Source organism: Doryrhamphus excisus, chromosome 15 (assembly GCF_030265055.1).
Source record: "Doryrhamphus excisus isolate RoL2022-K1 chromosome 15, RoL_Dexc_1.0, whole genome shotgun sequence".
Classification (NCBI taxonomy): Eukaryota; Metazoa; Chordata; class Actinopteri; order Syngnathiformes; family Syngnathidae; genus Doryrhamphus; species Doryrhamphus excisus.
The window spans coordinates 12,492,817-12,510,851 of NC_080480.1; the positions used below are offsets into that span (position 1 = coordinate 12,492,817).

At 42.2% G+C, this 18,035-nt stretch overlaps 2 protein-coding genes and 1 long non-coding RNA gene across 4 annotated transcripts; 2 read left to right on the plus strand and 1 right to left on the minus strand.

Moving 5' to 3' along the window:
- The first annotated feature begins 656 nt into the window (after positions 1 to 656).
- samd1a (sterile alpha motif domain containing 1a) lies at positions 657 to 9,721 on the plus strand. Of its 2 annotated transcripts, none has more exons than XM_058048385.1 (7): positions 657 to 1,499; positions 4,662 to 5,010; positions 5,098 to 5,222; positions 5,318 to 5,375; positions 6,951 to 7,035; positions 7,110 to 7,224; positions 8,833 to 9,721. In XM_058048385.1, the coding sequence occupies exons 1-7, from the start codon at positions 1,098 to 1,100 to the stop codon at positions 8,977 to 8,979; spliced, it is 1,281 nt and encodes a 426-aa protein (XP_057904368.1). In that variant the 5' UTR covers positions 657 to 1,097; the 3' UTR covers positions 8,980 to 9,721. The 2 variants fall into 2 exon arrangements, with proteins under 2 accessions (XP_057904368.1, XP_057904369.1); XM_058048386.1 differs by having other exon boundaries at positions 670 to 1,499; positions 6,954 to 7,035.
- Positions 9,295 to 17,298, minus strand: tecra (trans-2,3-enoyl-CoA reductase a). Its single transcript, XM_058048389.1, has 11 exons — positions 16,759 to 17,298; positions 15,830 to 15,881; positions 15,718 to 15,762; positions 15,516 to 15,619; positions 14,149 to 14,264; positions 13,942 to 14,047; positions 13,091 to 13,163; positions 12,964 to 13,007; positions 12,832 to 12,889; positions 12,667 to 12,755; positions 9,295 to 10,856 (listed from the first exon to the last, which is right to left on the minus strand). The coding sequence occupies exons 1-11, from the start codon at positions 16,927 to 16,929 to the stop codon at positions 10,683 to 10,685; spliced, it is 1,032 nt and encodes a 343-aa protein (XP_057904372.1). The 5' UTR covers positions 16,930 to 17,298; the 3' UTR covers positions 9,295 to 10,682.
- On the plus strand, positions 14,184 to 17,679 carry LOC131102826 (uncharacterized). Its single transcript, XR_009119497.1, has 2 exons — positions 14,184 to 14,452; positions 17,018 to 17,679. It is a non-coding gene; the product is annotated as an uncharacterized LOC131102826 (long non-coding RNA).
- The last annotated feature ends 356 nt before the right edge of the window (positions 17,680 to 18,035 follow it).

Sequence of the window (18,035 nt, forward strand, 5' to 3'; positions counted from 1 at the left end):
TATACTTCACTTAAAAGACATACATGTATCAGGTAAGTATTGATGTATACTTTATATGTTTATTCTGCAGCAATTGACGCTAAATTATACACTTCGTGGTCTGTTTAGGAACTTGGTTGTATGCTTTTATTGTCTTGCTTTGTTGTGTATATGTGCAATATTTCATTTTGTTATTGGTGTTCCTGTAAGATCAGCAATATCGTATGAGATATGCACCTGAGTGAAAAGTCTCCAGTAATGCTTGTTTTAGAGCACAATTATGTATTTTTCATGGTCCTCAGTGTGTAGCATGGATTTATTTTGTGTTTTGTGCATGCATGAGATTGACCCCTCCTTAAAAAACGTATTTATGTATCTTGCATGGCGTGCATGAGATTGAACCCCATTGGAGTTTGAGGCTCCCTTATCCCCAAAGTTATGCTTTTTTTTTTTTTTGCACAATCTGCCATATTGCATGACGGGCTTCCCAAAATAGTCTATATGTGTTGTTAATGCTTGCTTTGAAGCATGATTAAGTATTTTGATACATATAGTAGTTTACGTTGCTGTTACTTGGTACACGGTGTGCAACATTAGCTAAATGCTAATCTTTCAGTGTGTTTTTGCAGCATTTATGCTAGGAATGTATCCACGGCAATTCGATAGACCCCTCCCCCTAAAAAAAAAGTTCCTGCTTTTGACCCACCCCACAGATGCTACGTAAAAAAAATGAGGCAGCTTTGTTTTCCCGCAGTGATGAATGTGAGCTGCTTGCTAAACTCAGACACGTCACCGCATGAGCGTGAGAGCATTTAAAACAATCTTTATAGTTGTCGCCCCTTTGTGTTGCCGCTTTGGCCACCTTTCACACGTCGTCGTGAGCGCATGTGTACGCTCGCTCGCAGGACTTACCAGTTCCACCTTAAGAGCGACAGGGAGGGTGAAAGTTTTGGTTGCAACTCGGCCGGTCCACCTTAAGCGCACAAGCAGGCGTACGGCAAGGTTTCCGCTTCTGAACTCGCGGCTCACGAGAGCACCGAGCCCCAAACTAACGTAAGGTTGACGCACTGAAGCTAGCCGAGAAAGAAAGAAAAGAGAGGCGGGGGAAGAGGGAAAAAATGTCCGACTCCAAGTACCGAGAGTGGATTCTGGACACCATCGACTCCCTACGGTCGAGAAAAGCCCGGCCAGACTTGGAGAGGATCTGCCGAATGGTCCGTAGACGACACGGGTCCGAGCCCGACCAAACGTGCGCAGAACTGGAGAAACTGATCCGGGAGCAGACGGTGCTCAAAGTCAACTACAAGGGCTCCATATCGTACCGGAACGCCGCCAAGGTTCAGCGGAGGTGCCGCAAAAAGGACGACGCGGTGTCTGCGACTGTTGGAGTCGGAGGAGGTGGAGCGGCGGCTGTGGCAGCGGCAAAGAGCGCGGTGGACGACGCCAGTCATTCGGACTTGAGCAACGGGGACAGCGCGCTCGGTGCCGCGGACCCGGACGACGACGACGAGGAGGAGGAGGTGTGTGACGTTTTGTTGCCTGAACCGGTTTATCGCTCGAATGGTTTGTGATACCCCGTTTTTAGTCGGCTTTTATGTGTGTTATGCTAGCCGGGATGTTTGGTTAATGTACCCTGAAAAGAATGCCGCAAACTGGGGAGCGGCGGTTGAACCTCGCGCGAGCGCTACGAAGAGAGGGAGGGGGGGCGGCGATAGAAGAAGGTGCGCTCGTGAGCTAAGTAACGTCCATTTTTTTGGACGCCACGCTGTTATCTTGCGCATAAAATGTGTTCCACTTCTCCACCTGAACTGTTTTAAAACTTGTTCCTGTCAACAGGAGCCACCATTTTGAGCACAAAAGGGCCGTTTGACAAGCAGCAAACTATGCGTTTGTTCAGCTACAAGGTGGGGGTGGAGGGGTGACGGTCAAGCTAGCGCTAGATGCGCGAGTCGAATCCGGAAGTACGGTGAATGTCATTGTCACAGTCAACGTGAAGCGCTTTTCTTTATGGCTTTATTTTGACAAGACGTACCGGAAATACGTGTTTGGGTTCATCTCGGTTTAACAACGGTGTTAAAAAGTCTTGTTTATAAAATATTGAATGAAAGACATGAGGACATTGTTACTCGTTGCTGGGTTTTTTTTGCGTTATTCATGTCGCGTATTGTGTTATTGAAACACATTCACGCACATTTTAGCCTACCCTTCAAAATGTGCTATTACTTTGTTTTGCAACATAATGTCAATAAATGCAACCCAGTGGTGTCATCTGCGTCACTTTATCGAGGGATGCACGATTGGCGACGCTCTACAAAAAAAGTCGACATCCTAGATCCATTATCGGACACACACAGCCCGGTCACGTCTCGCCTGTGTGTGGGTGTTGGGTGGGGGGCAGTGTTCGTCGCATGTCCCGTACGCCACTTTCTACTCGATTAGCATTTCTAAACGAAATACATATTGTTGCAAATAAGCAGAAAGTGAAAAAACTGGAAACGCCAGCAATGGGTCGGCCCATGTCGTCGCTGCTAGCTCGGCTTTGCTGGATGCGTCTGTCCGATGTGGGTTAAGCCGAGATCAAATCCAGTTTGCTCTCTTTGGGGGAAAGGCGTGTAACAGCCACAAAAACAAAATTGTGTTCGGATCACTTTGTGTCGTCAAGCATTCAACGATTCAATTCCGAAACGTGTCCGATAACGGACTCATTATGCTCTGTGCTTGTGCAAAGTCAAAGTAGAGCTGCAAGTCGGTTTTTTTCCTCCTTTTGCAGCCGCGCCTCGCTTAGAAGCAAACGCACAATGGCGACAATCTGCAACTGCATGCGCACTTCGTTGGGAATTTGAGCAAAACAAAGACAAACACCTCCCCTTGGCCCGTTACGGGCATTCTCCTGGGATACAATGTTCAATCACGCAGGCCTCCCCAAACGAGGAGCACATCGGCACACAATTCAAGATCGAGATCCACTGATTGTTTATTTCGGGGCGGCGGTGAAAGTTGTGCGATTGGCATCCATAGCGGAGGGAGGAGCCGGTGTCGCGCTCCTCCTGGACACGCAGTCTCTAGCTCGACTGACGAACCGCCCCGTCCAAAAGAAAGGAACGCCATGGTTCTGCTCAGCCTGCAACTACTTCATCATGTCTCCAGTGCAGTCGATGCTGTATGTGTGTGTGTGTTTTTTTTTCTCGGTGTGTTGCGCTGCAGCCCCAGTGGTAATGATTTACCACCAAATTGCGACATATGCACACGAGCCGTGATTCTATGAATACACGTTCAGTAACAAAAAGGGGCGAAAACACTCGGAATGAACAGCCACACTTCAGGCCAAACAATGCTGAGAGATCCTGTCACGGAAAGGATAAAACATAAGTGTGTAAGACAAGTTTATATATCTTTGCAGAACATAAATACCATGCAAATGTGGCCCAAAAAGCCTTATAGGATGTTATGGTGGGTACTATGATCTTCTGATCCTCTAGTGATGTATTGTCTGTGATTTTGTTGCTTAAGAACATCCAGTATGCACCAGTGTTTGTTCAGATGAGCCTCTTGGTGCAGGGCACACAATTTGCGGAGTTATAGAATGGACATCTTTAGAAATCCATGCAAATATGTTCCCTGAAAGCATAATAATGTATGTTATGATGGGTCCGATGATCTTAGTGATGTCTTGTGTTTGATCTTGTTGCATAACCTGGACGTAGTATATGTACTGGGACAGAAAATTCGAAATAAGTGGCTCCATCCATCCATTTTCTATGCAGCTTATCCTAACTTGGGTAGCACCAGTATGCTGGAGCCTATCCCAGCTGACTTTGGGTGAGAAACGGGGCACACCCAGGCCCGGTCGCCGGCCAATCGCGGGGCACATATAGACAATCATTCATTCATTCATTCATTTTCTACCGCTTTTTTCCTCACAAGGGTCACGGGGGTGCTGGAGCCTATCCCAGCTGTCTTCGGGCAAGAGGCGGGGTACACCCTGGACTGGTCGCCAGCCAATCACAGGGCACATATCGACAAACAACCATTGTATAGACAATCATTCATTCATTCATTCATTCATTCATTTTCTACCGCTTTTCCTCACAAGGGTCGCAGGGGTGCTGGAGCCTATCCCATCTGTCTTCAGGCAAGAGGCGGGGTACACCCTGGACTGGTCGCCAGCCAATCACAGGGCACATATCGACAAACAACCATTCTATAGACAATCATTCACACTCAAATTCATACCTATGGACAATTTAAAGTGGGAGGAAACCCACAGCCAGGGAGAACATGCAAACACCCAAACAGAGAGTCCCATATCTGTGTGGCCAAGAAGCTAGGCCACCATGCAGCCCAAATAATTAATAATTTAATAGGGGCTATAATGCCAGTAAATACATCACAGTATATTATTGCATAGCAATCCGGATACTATGCAAGCATAAAAAGTCCAATAAGTCAGAACCAGTAAGTGCTTGGCCAGAAAATTCTGTATCACTCATCCTGAACAAGCCGACTAATCTGATGTAACTCAAGAATGCCGTTTGAATGCAAATGAAAGGAATAATATAACTATAATGCCATTGAAAATACCACAGCAATGCATATCAATCCCCAGATATTGTGAAAATATGCCCCCTAGTGGCTTTGAGCCGAATAGACGACGACAATGATCTTATGTTGTAATCTTGTAGGCGGACACCTCCATGGCGATGGACACAGACAGTAATGCAGATGAGGAAGGGGGCGACGAGAGCCGGGACAGACATTACGGACCCTCCCCTGGCCCTGCATGTGAAGCTACGGCCATGCAAGGTGCGGGAGCGCGAGCGGCATCCGCCCCCTGCTCTCCCTCTGGCACTCGGCCCAGTCCCGGTGCCCCCCTTGGCTTGGGCCTGGATTGCATCTCATTCCAAAGGGCTGGTACAAGGCCCAGCTCCTTGCCCCCCTCCAGCCCGAGGGCCCTTGCACACAATGACTGGGCTTATGGTGCCGCTGGCTGCCCAGTGGAGCGCCAGGACACAGGAATGCAGATAGACAAAGGTACTGACTGAATAACCGCAACAGGAACACTTGACACACATATGGAATCGATTACAATGTTAATGTCTTATGTCTTTTTGTCAACAGTGGCCATGAAAGCAACAGTCCACCCTGTGGCGCTCACTCCGAAGAACAATGTCAAAAAAGAAGACAAGACAGAGGACAGCAGCCCTCTCACAGACCAGCTGGTACCAGATTACCCCACACAACTGGTAAAGGACCCCCCCACTTGTGCTCCTTAATTTCCTGTTTCCACATTCATATTGTCTGCTCCGTACTTGATATCTTCCTCTTTTATTCCCTGCAGGAGAGGAGCGGCGACATTTCCGAGGGACGGACACAGACTCTGTCGTCGTTGGACGACTGTGAGTTACTCTCTTTCACAAGTTATGATCTTGTTCCGCAACAATATGTTTTTATCCACAAATTATTTTAGGGTAAAAAGTGTATAAGTGTGTGTACATGTTATATCTGGGGGGTTGAATGAGAGCATTTGTACATGGACCTCAATGAGAAGTGAAACAAGAAGTTAAAAATCAAGCGTGTCCAGTTGCTCTGGTTCTACACACAGTAGGTAAGCTTAATAACAATAGGAGGACCATTTCTTTGCCGGACCACCAGTCTGCCTGGGCCAATAGATCAAAGTGGGCATGAAACAGAACCACTCTTCTCCATTAGATATGCTACCTTGCTGTGTGTCGGATGGACAGCTTTTTAAGTCCACACTCGATGTCCTTACCCACCCGCTCGAGCTTGACACATAAACATGGCACGCACCTCATGGAGACGTCGCAAGCGAATAGCACAGACCTCCAACCTAATGAAAACGGCTACACTCTTGTCATATCGAGCATTTGTAACTAGCATTTTCCTTAGAAACACCTGTCTGATCCTGTCATACAGATGATCTTTGACTAGTGTTTCTGCAATAGTTTCTCAAAAGCAGCAGTGTGGTCTTGTTGTACATAGGATCTTTGACTAGTTTTTTGCAATACATCCTTGAAAACATCAGAGCACTTCTGTCATTTAGAGGATCTTTGACTAACGTTTTCGCAATAGGTCCTTAAAAACAACCACATGCTCCTGTCATACAGAGGATCTTTGACTAGCGCTTTTTACAGTTGGTCCTTAAAAACTGGAGAGCGCTCCTGTCAGGTACGGGATCTTTGACTAGTATTTTTGCAATAGAAACAACAGTATGATCCTGTTATGCTGTCCCTTTAAATTATTATTATTTATTCTAAATTGTTTAAATTATTTCTACAAATTACTGTTTACGCTGTACATTGTTTATATTTGACGTCATCTATTTATTCTCCATATTATTATATATTATTTATTATTATACGGGAGCCAGACAACAACATTTTGTTGGCAATTTCACTGCTGTGTTATTGTGCAATGACAATAAAGAAAGTCTATGTCTGTTATGAGGACAATCTTTGTCTAGCATTTTTGTAGTTGCTCCTTAAAAACAGCAGCGCACTCCTCTCCTAGTGAGGATCTTTAAAGGCCGTTTTTACAGTAGTGCTTCAAAAACGCATCCTTGACTAGTGGTTTTGCTGTCGTTTCTTAAAAGCAGCAGTACGGTCTTGGTGTATAGAAGATCTTTGACTAGACTTTTTGCAGGAGTTCCTTAAACAGCAGAACCCTGCTGTCTTATAAGGGATCTTCGTCTAGCATTTACGGTTCTTAAAAACAGCAGTACACTTCTGTTTGCACTTTGCGATTTTCACAACATCCCTTTTTTTCTGAACTACTTACAAGATTTGTGACTACATCAAAGCGTCTTTTCTCTGAAAACATCCCATAATGAGACTTACGAATATACTCCAGCGGCTTGAATACACAGTTGTAAAACATATTGCGACCAGTGCTTGGCTCGTGAATGCAGTGAATGAGGCTGCATCCTGCTTAAAGTAACATTTGGCTGTTATTAGCAGGTACTTTAAAGAAGAATGCAGAGATGATCTCCCCCCCACAAGTCAACAACGTTCTAGTGAATGGGGATAAAAGCGATGACATGTGAGTGTCCCATCTCTGTCATCACAAATTATGCATCCTTTTTAAAAAAAAAAAAATACATGTCTTTTTTGCAGCTCAGTGAAGAAGGAGAAGATGACTCAGAACTTGCTACAGTGGAGTGTGGCGGACGTGGTAACTTACTTCTCCGACGCGGGCTTCCCAGAACAGGCCGTGGCGTTTAAGACACAGGTTGGTGTTTTTTTTTTTTTTCCTGCGTTCCTGGCCATTTGAGGACTTGGCAATAGAATTCCCCACTATTGAACATACAAGATTACTGCGTATACATGCATCACTGCAAAGGGTTTTCCACAGTACACCAATGTACGTATTTGTTGGGATGCTGTGATGACGTCATTGTCTTAATTGGCTACAACGTATCTGATTTTTATGGACACTTAAGAGACAAAAATCGTGCATAAGTAAAGTAAATACATTAAAATACAAATACAAATCAGCTTCCCACAGAGGCACCTTTGAGTGCTTTTACATGTGGGGGAGGGGCCACAGCAGCATGTGCTGCTCATTGAGAAGAGCAATACACGCTTCCTCCAAAAGGTTCCAATAAAACTAGAAAAAAGTCGCCAGATTTGTCGCAAGATTCTAAAGGGGTCTGAATACAAATATAGTTGGCAACATATTCTCCAGTACAGTGTTTCCCATCCATGGCACATATTTTACATTAGAAAAGTATTGTGGCACACCCACAAATACAAACGTACCGAGTACCTTCTCGTGGAAGAGCATCTAATTGCCTATCACTATAAATTGCTAGCATCAATAGATGAAGAAAGATACATTATTTGTAGTAAACATTTAGCATATATTCATGTGCAAGGCACAGTGGCTGGGAATCACTGCTGGAGTAGACCTGGTGCTCTGAGGAGAAGAGGAGTTACAATGCCATCTACTGTACGGAGTTGGAACAACAAGCTACATTCATAGACAGTTCCTTTATAACAGGGGTGGCAAACCTTCATTCAATCATTCATTCATTTTATACCGCTTAGCCTCACGAGGGTTGCGGGAGTGCTGGAGCCTATCACAGCCAATCACAGGGCACATATAGACAAACAACCATTCACACTCACATTCATACCTATGGACAATTTGGAGTCGCCAATTAACCTAGCATGTTTTTGGAATATGGGAGGAAACCGGAGTACCCGGAGAAAACCCACGCATGCACGGGGAAAACATGCAAACTGATGGTCGAGGGTGGGATTGAACTCGGGTCTCCTAGCTGTGAGGTCTGCGCGCTAACCACTAAACCACCATGCAGCCCGGTAAACAATAAAATGAATTTATTTTTTTTAAAAATCACTGACATTTTAAAGAAAAACATTCCAGAAATCACAGTGGTAAAATTAGCTTTCAAAATATAAAACTTTCTCATGCATCTTAATCCATCCATCCATTTTGTACTGCAGCGTGGGTGGCCTGAGCCAATGCCAGCTGTCCTTCCCATATTTTCCGCACCATACACCAAAACTCGATAATTACTGGATAATGCGCCAGCCTACCAGGGTCATTGAGCGGTCAAGAAGTAAACTTAGTCAGCTAGCTAATTCTGCAGAAAAAAACCCCTTTATGAATATGTGAAAATAAATAAATATACAGTGCAGCACCACAAGGCGCATTAATGGTAAAGTGTTTTATTTAGCTTCAGTATAACAATGTAATAAAAAAGAATACATTATGAGACTTATGATATTAAATGTAACCCTGGATTTTAAAATGGCGTGAACCAGGTATTGAACTGACTAACCAAAATCGTCATTGTTCCCCCCCATTTAACAGGAGATTGACGGCAAGTCGCTGCTGCTCATGCAACGCAGCGACGTGCTGACAGGCCTGTCCATCCGACTCGGCCCCGCCCTCAAAATCTACGAGCGTCACATCAAGGTGCTCCAGAGGACCCACTTCCTGGAGTGTGAGGACCTCTGAGACAATATATGGAGGAAAGAAGGAAGGGGGGGGGGGCTAGTGACTTAAAAGACATTCATCCTACCTCTCATTATGATCCCCATTTCACACTGGCGCACAGGAGGTGCGCTGGCCCTTTAAGAAGAGCCACACCATGTATCATGAAGCCAGGGGCTGTGTACCCTGTGGACTTCCTATGGGCTCATACCCCCACCTTTTTTTCCCTCAACGACTGAAGTGCTGCACTTGGGGCGGGGGCTCCTCCAGAACCTTCTTCCTACTCGCTTCTGTGGTGAGACCTTCCCCAAAACCACGCAGGTAAAAAAGTGCATCAAAGTTCCTGCAGTAGCTGATAGCACTTCCTCGTCCTCGTTCATTTCTACTTACCTCATTGATTTGCATTAAGAGCAGCAATGGCCGCCTGCATGGTAAATAATACAAGAACCAGGCCGAGCCAATACAGAGCAGATCAGATGCAATATTTGTTATCGTTCATCGTTTTTGTCATGCCATCTATACATGACTCTTGAAGTGTGTAACATTCCATAGGATGTAGTCCACCTTGTCTTAAATCAGTCCGTCAACACAAATAAAGCCTTGTTCAGCCTCTTGATACTTTTTTTTTATTTAGCCCTTTTTTTGTACAATCATTGAAAGTGGAAGATGTTTTCATTTTCCCTCAAATGTCTGTAAGCAATTACGTGAAGCACTGTGGCTCCGATTAGTAGACAAATAAATCCAAAGAACTTAAAAAAAAACTGCACTAAAACATGACGTGGCATCCTTTTTTTAAAGTTTACTTGGAGTCTTGGCGGCTCTGGATTTGGGATTGGATCCTACACTCAAAAAATAAATGTTTAGCCTCAACAAAAAAAATCAACGCAACAGTTTCCATTAGTCTTTCTTAGTTATGACAACTTCATTTGAAATTGCTTTGAACCAACAAACAATATTGCATTGCACGAATTAGCTTTTCCTCTTCACTCAAAGCTTATTTTAAGTAATGCTTACTGAATAATTGTTGTCATAGGGACAAGTTTTTAAGTTCGTGACTCAAAAAAATATGTTAAGTCAACTGACTTAATCATTTTATTCAAAGTAGTTTAATTTGTTGTCTACTTAATTAAATAAAATTTTATATATATATATATATGTGTGTGTGTGTGTGTGTGTGTATTATGTTACCAAGCTAATTTTAAAGTCATGGCAACTTGAATTTTGTTTTAAGCTTACCAACAATAAAATTTGAGTGTATACGACATGCTAAATTAAGTCCATGTAATAGCCAACATTATTATTTGAACATAACTTAAAAAATAACGTTAGCAACTTAGAAAGTTTATCTAAATCAATTAATTACATTTTTTACATTGCATTTATGTATTAAATCAAGTGGTGTCAATAGATTTTTAGAGTGTATTTCTTCATGTTCTATGCCAAAAATGCACTTGATGCACACTCACAAAGCAAAAAAAAAAAAAAAGAGCATAGCCTGTCTGCTTTATGATTTAAGAATACGAAGGTCGTTCATGGGTCAGCTCCAGGCTGCTGGCTACATGGATCAACATCTACACGTAAAGGACTTTTTTTTTTCCCCTCAACAACGGTAAATTAAGACTTTAAACCAGCCAAAAACTGCTTCAAGTTTGTGACAGTCCAGTGGGCTGGAGGGATTATGGTGGGGTGATGGTGGTGGTGGTGGTCCAGGGTGGTGTTTGCCCTTCCTAAAGGATGAAGGGCAGTATGGAGGAGCGCAGGGTGGGATAATCCTTAAACTCCTTCAAGTAGCTGCGGTGTTTCCCTCGGGCCCACACAGTCATCTGGATGAAGCCCACCACAGTGAAGAGAGCCACAGGGACACACTGCGTCATCACGCTGAATCCTATCCACGAGCCCAGCTGTTCACACACACACACACACATACACACACATGCAGCTGTAAAACCTTCTGCTACCAGGAGATGGCAGCATTTACACATATTAAACTGACACACTGTCTGTATGGAATAGTTTCTCCATTCAAATCACTTATATTGTATTGAAGAACCAACAATTGCCTCCTGTAGTGCTCTATAATATGTAGAGCTAATTTAATTTACTCTATATTTACTAAATATACTCTTTATTTACTCTAATTTACTTTTCAAACAGATTGCCGATTGTTTCTTGCAGCAATTAAGGCCAAAATAGACTGCAGTACTGAGTTGCAACCAGTAAAAGCGCTGTTGAGTCAGTCTCAAATAGTTTGCCCCAACATGACGTCACCTATGGGACACTGTGTTCCAACACTGGCAGGGAAACAGGAGTTCACAACATTCCAAGAGAGATTTACCAGTGTCTAAAGAAGTACGATATGCCTGGCACACCCCTAGTTAGCATTATTCGGCTATATACAGCAATGGCATGGAAGCAGGAGATCAGAATATTCAAAGATGATCATCCCATTTCAAATTCATTACAAGTGTGACTTTTTTTTTCATAAGTCAAAGACGACGTATCACATGGATGATAAAAAAGTCCCAATTTGGAGATAGATGCTTCTCTATTGTTTGTGGCTGAGGGCGGGGAGGGACGTGATCTAATTTGCATAATTGGCAATGACACATGTAATAAAAAAGACAATATGTCCATTCATGCTGGTCTCCAAAAGTGTCCAGTACAGTAATCCCTTGTTAACTTATTTATAAATGGAATATTTTCATAGTTAGAACACAGAAAGCCTGCTAACATCCTTCTAAATACAGTTTTTAACATTATTAGAGGCTACTAGTCATGATCAAACATCCCTATAGTCCAGGGGTCCCAAACACGCGGCCCACTAGTTTGAGGCCCCTGCCTTGATATGAAAGTTTAATGTTAGTGCGGCCCGCGCAAGTTTGATATGGATCATGTACCCAGAAAAAATTATTATGTTTGATTAATGTTCATGTTAAAGGTTAAATAACTGTTATTGTTATCCTCCCTATCCGTGTGGAAGTGGTAAGTTTTTGGCTATTTAAGTTTAAAGGAAATAACTTGAAGGCTACCGTTTAGGTCGCTAGCTCTCTAGTTTGCGAGTTAGCATGTGTCTCAAGACCCTGCAGTTGCGCAATATGTTGTAAATAAAAAGAGTATAAATGTGACTATAGTTGTGTTTTGTCATGTCTACAGGGCTCTAATAATGCTTTGTTCATTTTAATCTGAAAAAATAATTTGTCTACCCACCAACTATGTGGTTTTGGTAAGTTTTTATTATTTGCCGTTTTATTATTATTATTATATTTATTTATTTATTCATTACTGATTGGTTGATTTTCTTTATTCTTGATTTGTTTATTTTCATCTTATTTTGTGTAGAAAAATAAAAAGTAAGATATTTGAGAACAGTGGAATGTTTTATCAGAGCTTTTCTTGTAGAAAATCGAAACCAAAGCAAAGTTTATTCATTTTTCTGTTTTTAATAAATGCGTTTTTTTGGGGGGGGTTTTGGAAAATCTGATCCCAGTCTCGCCCAGACCCTAGCTCCAGTGGCCCCCCAAGTAAATTGAGTTTGAGACCCCTGCTACAGTCACTTTTATACTAGTATTACCCAAAGTAATAGACATAATAAGACGAAAAATAAGACATTAAATAAGACATAGCATGGAGAAAGTTCCTTGTTACTTAAGTTTCTGGACAATTCTTCCTGATCAATGTAACATAATGCAATATTACTACATAATTTCTTACCTCATATGTATAGTTTGGACAAGACACCAGCCAGAAAATCCATGTGAAAGGATTTTTCGTCGGGTAAGGAATCTTCTTCACTTTTGAACCTGAGATAACATGAAACATTTTTCATGCATTTTTTAACTTCATTTATTTTTAAGAAGTGGTCCAAAAATGTTCTACCTGGTTGTTTGATGTTACGGAGAGCAACATGGATGGAGAAATTCCCTATTTGGCAGAACTGGGTGAGTAAGCAAAACATCCAAGCATGAACATTAACGCAATCAACACTTTGCATTTTCATCTCCACCTTACCCAGAAAATGTAAAGTCCTGTGTTCACCTGCTGCTGCCCATAAACTGAAGCACATAGAAGACAAGATGGAAGCACACTGATGAATAAATAAATGACTGAATGATGAATAAATAATGGCGGCACTTACAAGGCGTGGTGTAGAGAGGGTGGTTTATGTAGTACGCCATCCAGGCTGCGGCGCACCAGTAATAGCCACAATTCTGCAAAGACGGCACAACCAATGCTGTAACAGCGATTAGGCAGTTCATTGGTTCCAGGCTTTTCATAATTAGAACATGTAAACAGGAAGTAACGGCGGAAATTCAGAGTTGAGTTTTGGATGGAGTGTGGCCATAACAGTCCCCAGTGTAAGTATTGTGCCTGTTTTGTGTGGTACGTGTGTTATTAGTGACACCTAGTGGCCACTACAGTTATATACGAATGTGTTTACCAATAATAGGCCATAGTCAACCACGAAATTTATTCATTCATTAGGCGGGATTTTCAATCCCGGAAGTAGCTTGTGACGATTGTACCCCAATTGCAACTGTACTTCCATCTTGTGGAGTGTGAAAACAAATTAACAACAGCCACAGCTGTTCCAGCCATTGTCTTGTGACCCGGTTTTACCAATAATAGGCCATAGTCAACCACGAAATCTATTCATTCATTTGTGAAAAACCGCGAGATGTTCAATCCCGGAAGTAGCTTGTGACATTGTACCTCAATTGCAACCGTACTTCCATCTCAAATTAACAACAGCCACAGCTGTTCCAACCATTGTTTTGTGACCCGGTGGTTATTTTTTGCTTTTACAGACTTCCGGTGACTCTTCCGGTTAATTTAATAGAGACATTAACTGGATCACGTGTAGCAGTGATCTAAATGGGCTACGGGGGAAATCATAAGCACGCGCTATGGATTTTGCCTAGCAACAAGTGGCCAGGGAAGGTCGCGAGGAGTAGCTAACATTCTTCATCTTCTAATCTTCTAATTCACCTTAAATATATTCCTCAGAGGCATGGTCCCGTTGGATATGCGGTGGACAAACAGTGTCTCCAGAATCCTCTTGATGTAATGGAAGGAGTGACAGATGCAAGCAGAACTATAAAAAAAAGTACATTTTAATGAATTTAGTGTATTGATATTGACATGCGTATCTATAATACGCCCCCCCCCCCTCGAAAAAAAACCGCTGACACTCACTGTACCACCCAGTGTTTGCTGCTGGTGAAGTCATATTTGGGCGCGTAGATGAAGGGAAGGCGGAAGTAGAACATTAAATAGATGAGCAGTGGACCGACACACTCGGCCAGGAACACCTGAAATGGACACGAACGACGTCACATAGGAGCCAGCTCAGCAGTGGAAGGACAGACTGAATGGCTCGGTGGGCAAAGGGTGAACAAAGTGAGAGGCAAATGAGAGGCTGGAGAGGGATAAACACCAGCAGGAGAAATGGGGGCATGAGATTAGATGTCCCGGCGTTAGAGGACAGCCTCTGTAGGAGGTGAGAAGAACGCAAACCAGCCAAATGGACTTTTATTACACACAATATATGACCCAAGTGTCCCGTATCAAGTGTGGCTGCTGGACCAAGTTTGTGGAAGGCTCACGGGTTAGTTTATATGCTATAATTATGAGATAAAAAGTCGAAATTATGAGATCAACTGCGCATGTGCCACAGGTGCCGCCTTCTTCACTTGACAAAAATGGCGACACAATTGTAAGTGGGTGTCTTTTGTAAATATATTTTGTAAATGTTCGATGTTTGCTACATGTGTAATGAGTTGTCCGCGGTCGCATTCTTGTTTAGTAGAATACCCACCTTGCTTACAATTGTGTCGCCATTTTTGCCAAGTGAAGAAGGCGGCACCTGTGGCGCATGCGCAGTTTGTATCTCATATCGACTTTTTAGCTCATAATTTCGACTTTTTAGCTCATAATTTCGACTTTTTATATCACAATTTTGACTTTTCATCTTAAAGTTATGACTTTATCTCATAATTTCAACCTTTTATCTCATAATTATGACTTTCTTATCTCATAATTTATACATACGATTAACATATATTTGTATATATTAATATATTAACATATATTTATATATTATATATATATAAATATATATGTTAATTATATATAATATATATTTATATGTTAACATATATATAATTGTTTCTTTTGAGGATTATTAATATAAATGAGCAGCAATCATATATTGACCTAAAAATACATCGCTGTGACAACAAAAAATAATAATAAAAATACATTGCTGTAAAGAATAATAATTGTTTTAATTTTATTTTATTTGTCTGTTATGGACATCTATTTTTATTCATTACATATTTCCTGTTAAAATACATTTATGTGGTTTATTTTGCCACGATATCACCCTGATCTTTTTATTATGCCAAGGATACTCAGGCTACATGCAATCTAGAATTGTACCACTAGATGGCACCAATACTATCTGTACATTAGTTGTGACATAGCATCTTAAACATAGGATCAACATCTGCACATGGATATATGTATGTACGATGTGTGTGTGTTTGTGTGTGGTCACTCACTGTTCCCCATGTGAGTTGAGGTCCTAGGTCACTAAAGTAGAAGCTAGCTGTGGTTCCCACGGGAAGTGTTTGGAGAACTTCCTCATCTCTGAGACATTTACCCTCTGGAACAAAAAAATAAAATAAATAACTAAACACGTTCAGCCAATCAAGACAGTGACATGACCTCCTGCCAATCAAAGATTAAGACAGTAGATCTTACTTGGATCCAAACGCAGTGATTGTCTGGCGGGGTACCACTTTGGATCTATTGAAAATGTACACAGTCATGTTGTCAATTCATTTTGGAAGGTTGTGTCAATTAGTTGGCTTACATGATTTGTGAAACAAGGCCTTGATATCCAAAATAGTTGCGGTTGGCTCCACCTGTAACAACAACAACACTGATAACATTGGTGTGTAGACATATTTAAAGTCAATTTTACCCCTACAGAATGATGCAAATCCAATAAATCAGTTCCAGACACCCATAAATATTATCAAAAAACACATTTTGTTGAGAATGATTATAGTTTCACATGCAGAAATGAATAACTGAACATTTAACATCACTTTCGCCGTAACTGAAGACTATGCTAGCCAAGAGGGGAAGATCTTTGTACTTTTAATTACATTCTTTCCTTAAATCAAGAGAGTTTTTCACCATACGCTATGAAATTGCTGCGCTTGCAACTTTATTTGGCCCCATGGTGGGTTATTTAGAAGTCACTCAATAAAGAAAGTGTAGTCACCCCTGTATAAGGTGCTTTGTTTGGGCACACTAATTTTTATGTACAATATTAAAAACTATTGAGACAGTGTACGAGAATTACGGAAAAATTCTGTCCAAAACCAAATCATACAAAAACTGTTTTTGTAACTCAGCCAAAAAGTCCCCAAGATGTCATAAAGATTAAACGCGCAATGATGTCATCTTAGGGACACATTAGCATGCTCAATAGCGATCACGGTGATATTAACGCTTACATTTTTGGGACTTTTTTAAATGTTTTTACAGAATCTCTGCAGTTTAATAGTACTGCTGATTTGACACCACTTTAGCACACATTTGTCCAAAGCTATCTAGCAACATGAAAGTCCTCCTGGGAGGTGACAAAGCGCCAAAAGGAACCATAAAAGCTACAACATGCTTGTCATTCTTCAGCTGTCTCAGTTCTGTGAGGTCAAGGACTTGAAACAACATGCAATAATATTATTTATACACGAGGGGTTCATAATTCAAAAGAGCAACTCGCATCCTCACCTTGTCCAGCAGTAGAAGTTTCTCCTTGCTTTTAACATCCACAATCTCCACCTCAAAGTATACGATCCTTTTGGGCTTTTTCGGAGGTTTAGGTCTGGGCCTGGACGCAGCCTTCTTCTTCTCTGGCTCTGCACCGTTCACAGTCTTTGCCTCTAAGGCCAGAACATCCATGATCCCCCTAAGAGACTCAACTGGTTGTCCACGGGTCCTGACACAAGTGTCTCTGCTGCTCTCCTCACCTCTGTAAATATCTTTACAGCGTGCCTGAGCGCCAAGAGGGTGAGCGAAAAAATGCCTGGAAGATGAGCCGGTGTGGAAGAACACGACACTGGGAGCCTCACCTGAATAGCTCGGACCGGAGCCCCCGTCATGCTAGCAAACACACACGTTGAAGACGAAACCGGAGAGCCGCAAGACATAATCCACAGAGCGCCATTTGCAAGGCTAAATATAAGCCGGCTGATTTGCTCTTCGCACTGCAGCTCGCTTGGTAACCTTGGGACGGCGCTTGCGGAACACAATACCAATGTGCGGTCTTTGGACGCCGGTCAACTACTGGTTCTGGACAAGCGATTGGAGACTCAACTGCTCGGCTTCTGGCTTTGGCAGCTCAAGAAAGGCCCGATTAAAAACCCGGTGGGTGGGATGAAAGACCTCCACATGCCAACGCACATAACCCCCTCTCCTTACTTCCTCCCATGACCTCGGACCACCTGTGTGCCGGGTATTCATTCCTCCTTCTGACCTCCATAGAAAATATTGGACGGAAAAGACATTCCATAATCTTCACAGTACTACCTTTTTAGTCTATTTTTTTTTTAGTTTTTTACTCCAATGCTACTTATACTTTCTCTCTTGTGGAAGGCAACATGTCACGTATATACAATTGCAAAATAGTGTCTAAATAAACAGATGTCATAATCCTCTTGGTGCGGTTGTGACTGACTGTGTGCTTGCGGACCCCGCCTGTCCTTTCTCTAACAGTTTTTGAATGGGGATACAAATTTTGCCTAGCAACAACCGATTGCCAATGCCTTTCATTGACTCAACTCATCACATAGTACTCCAGAACACACGTTTAGATTCTTTACTCTATTTAAAAAACGGCAGGAGCAGCAATCTGTTTGCATTTCAAGAGTATTTCAGCTGTATTCTGTGATAAATTAGACAATACAACATTTTAAATGTGAAAATCATGCGTAAATTCTTGGCCCCATTTGCTCCGTGCTTGCCCCGACCTTGCCCAGTTTCAAAAAACAACTAAAAACCCACCTCTT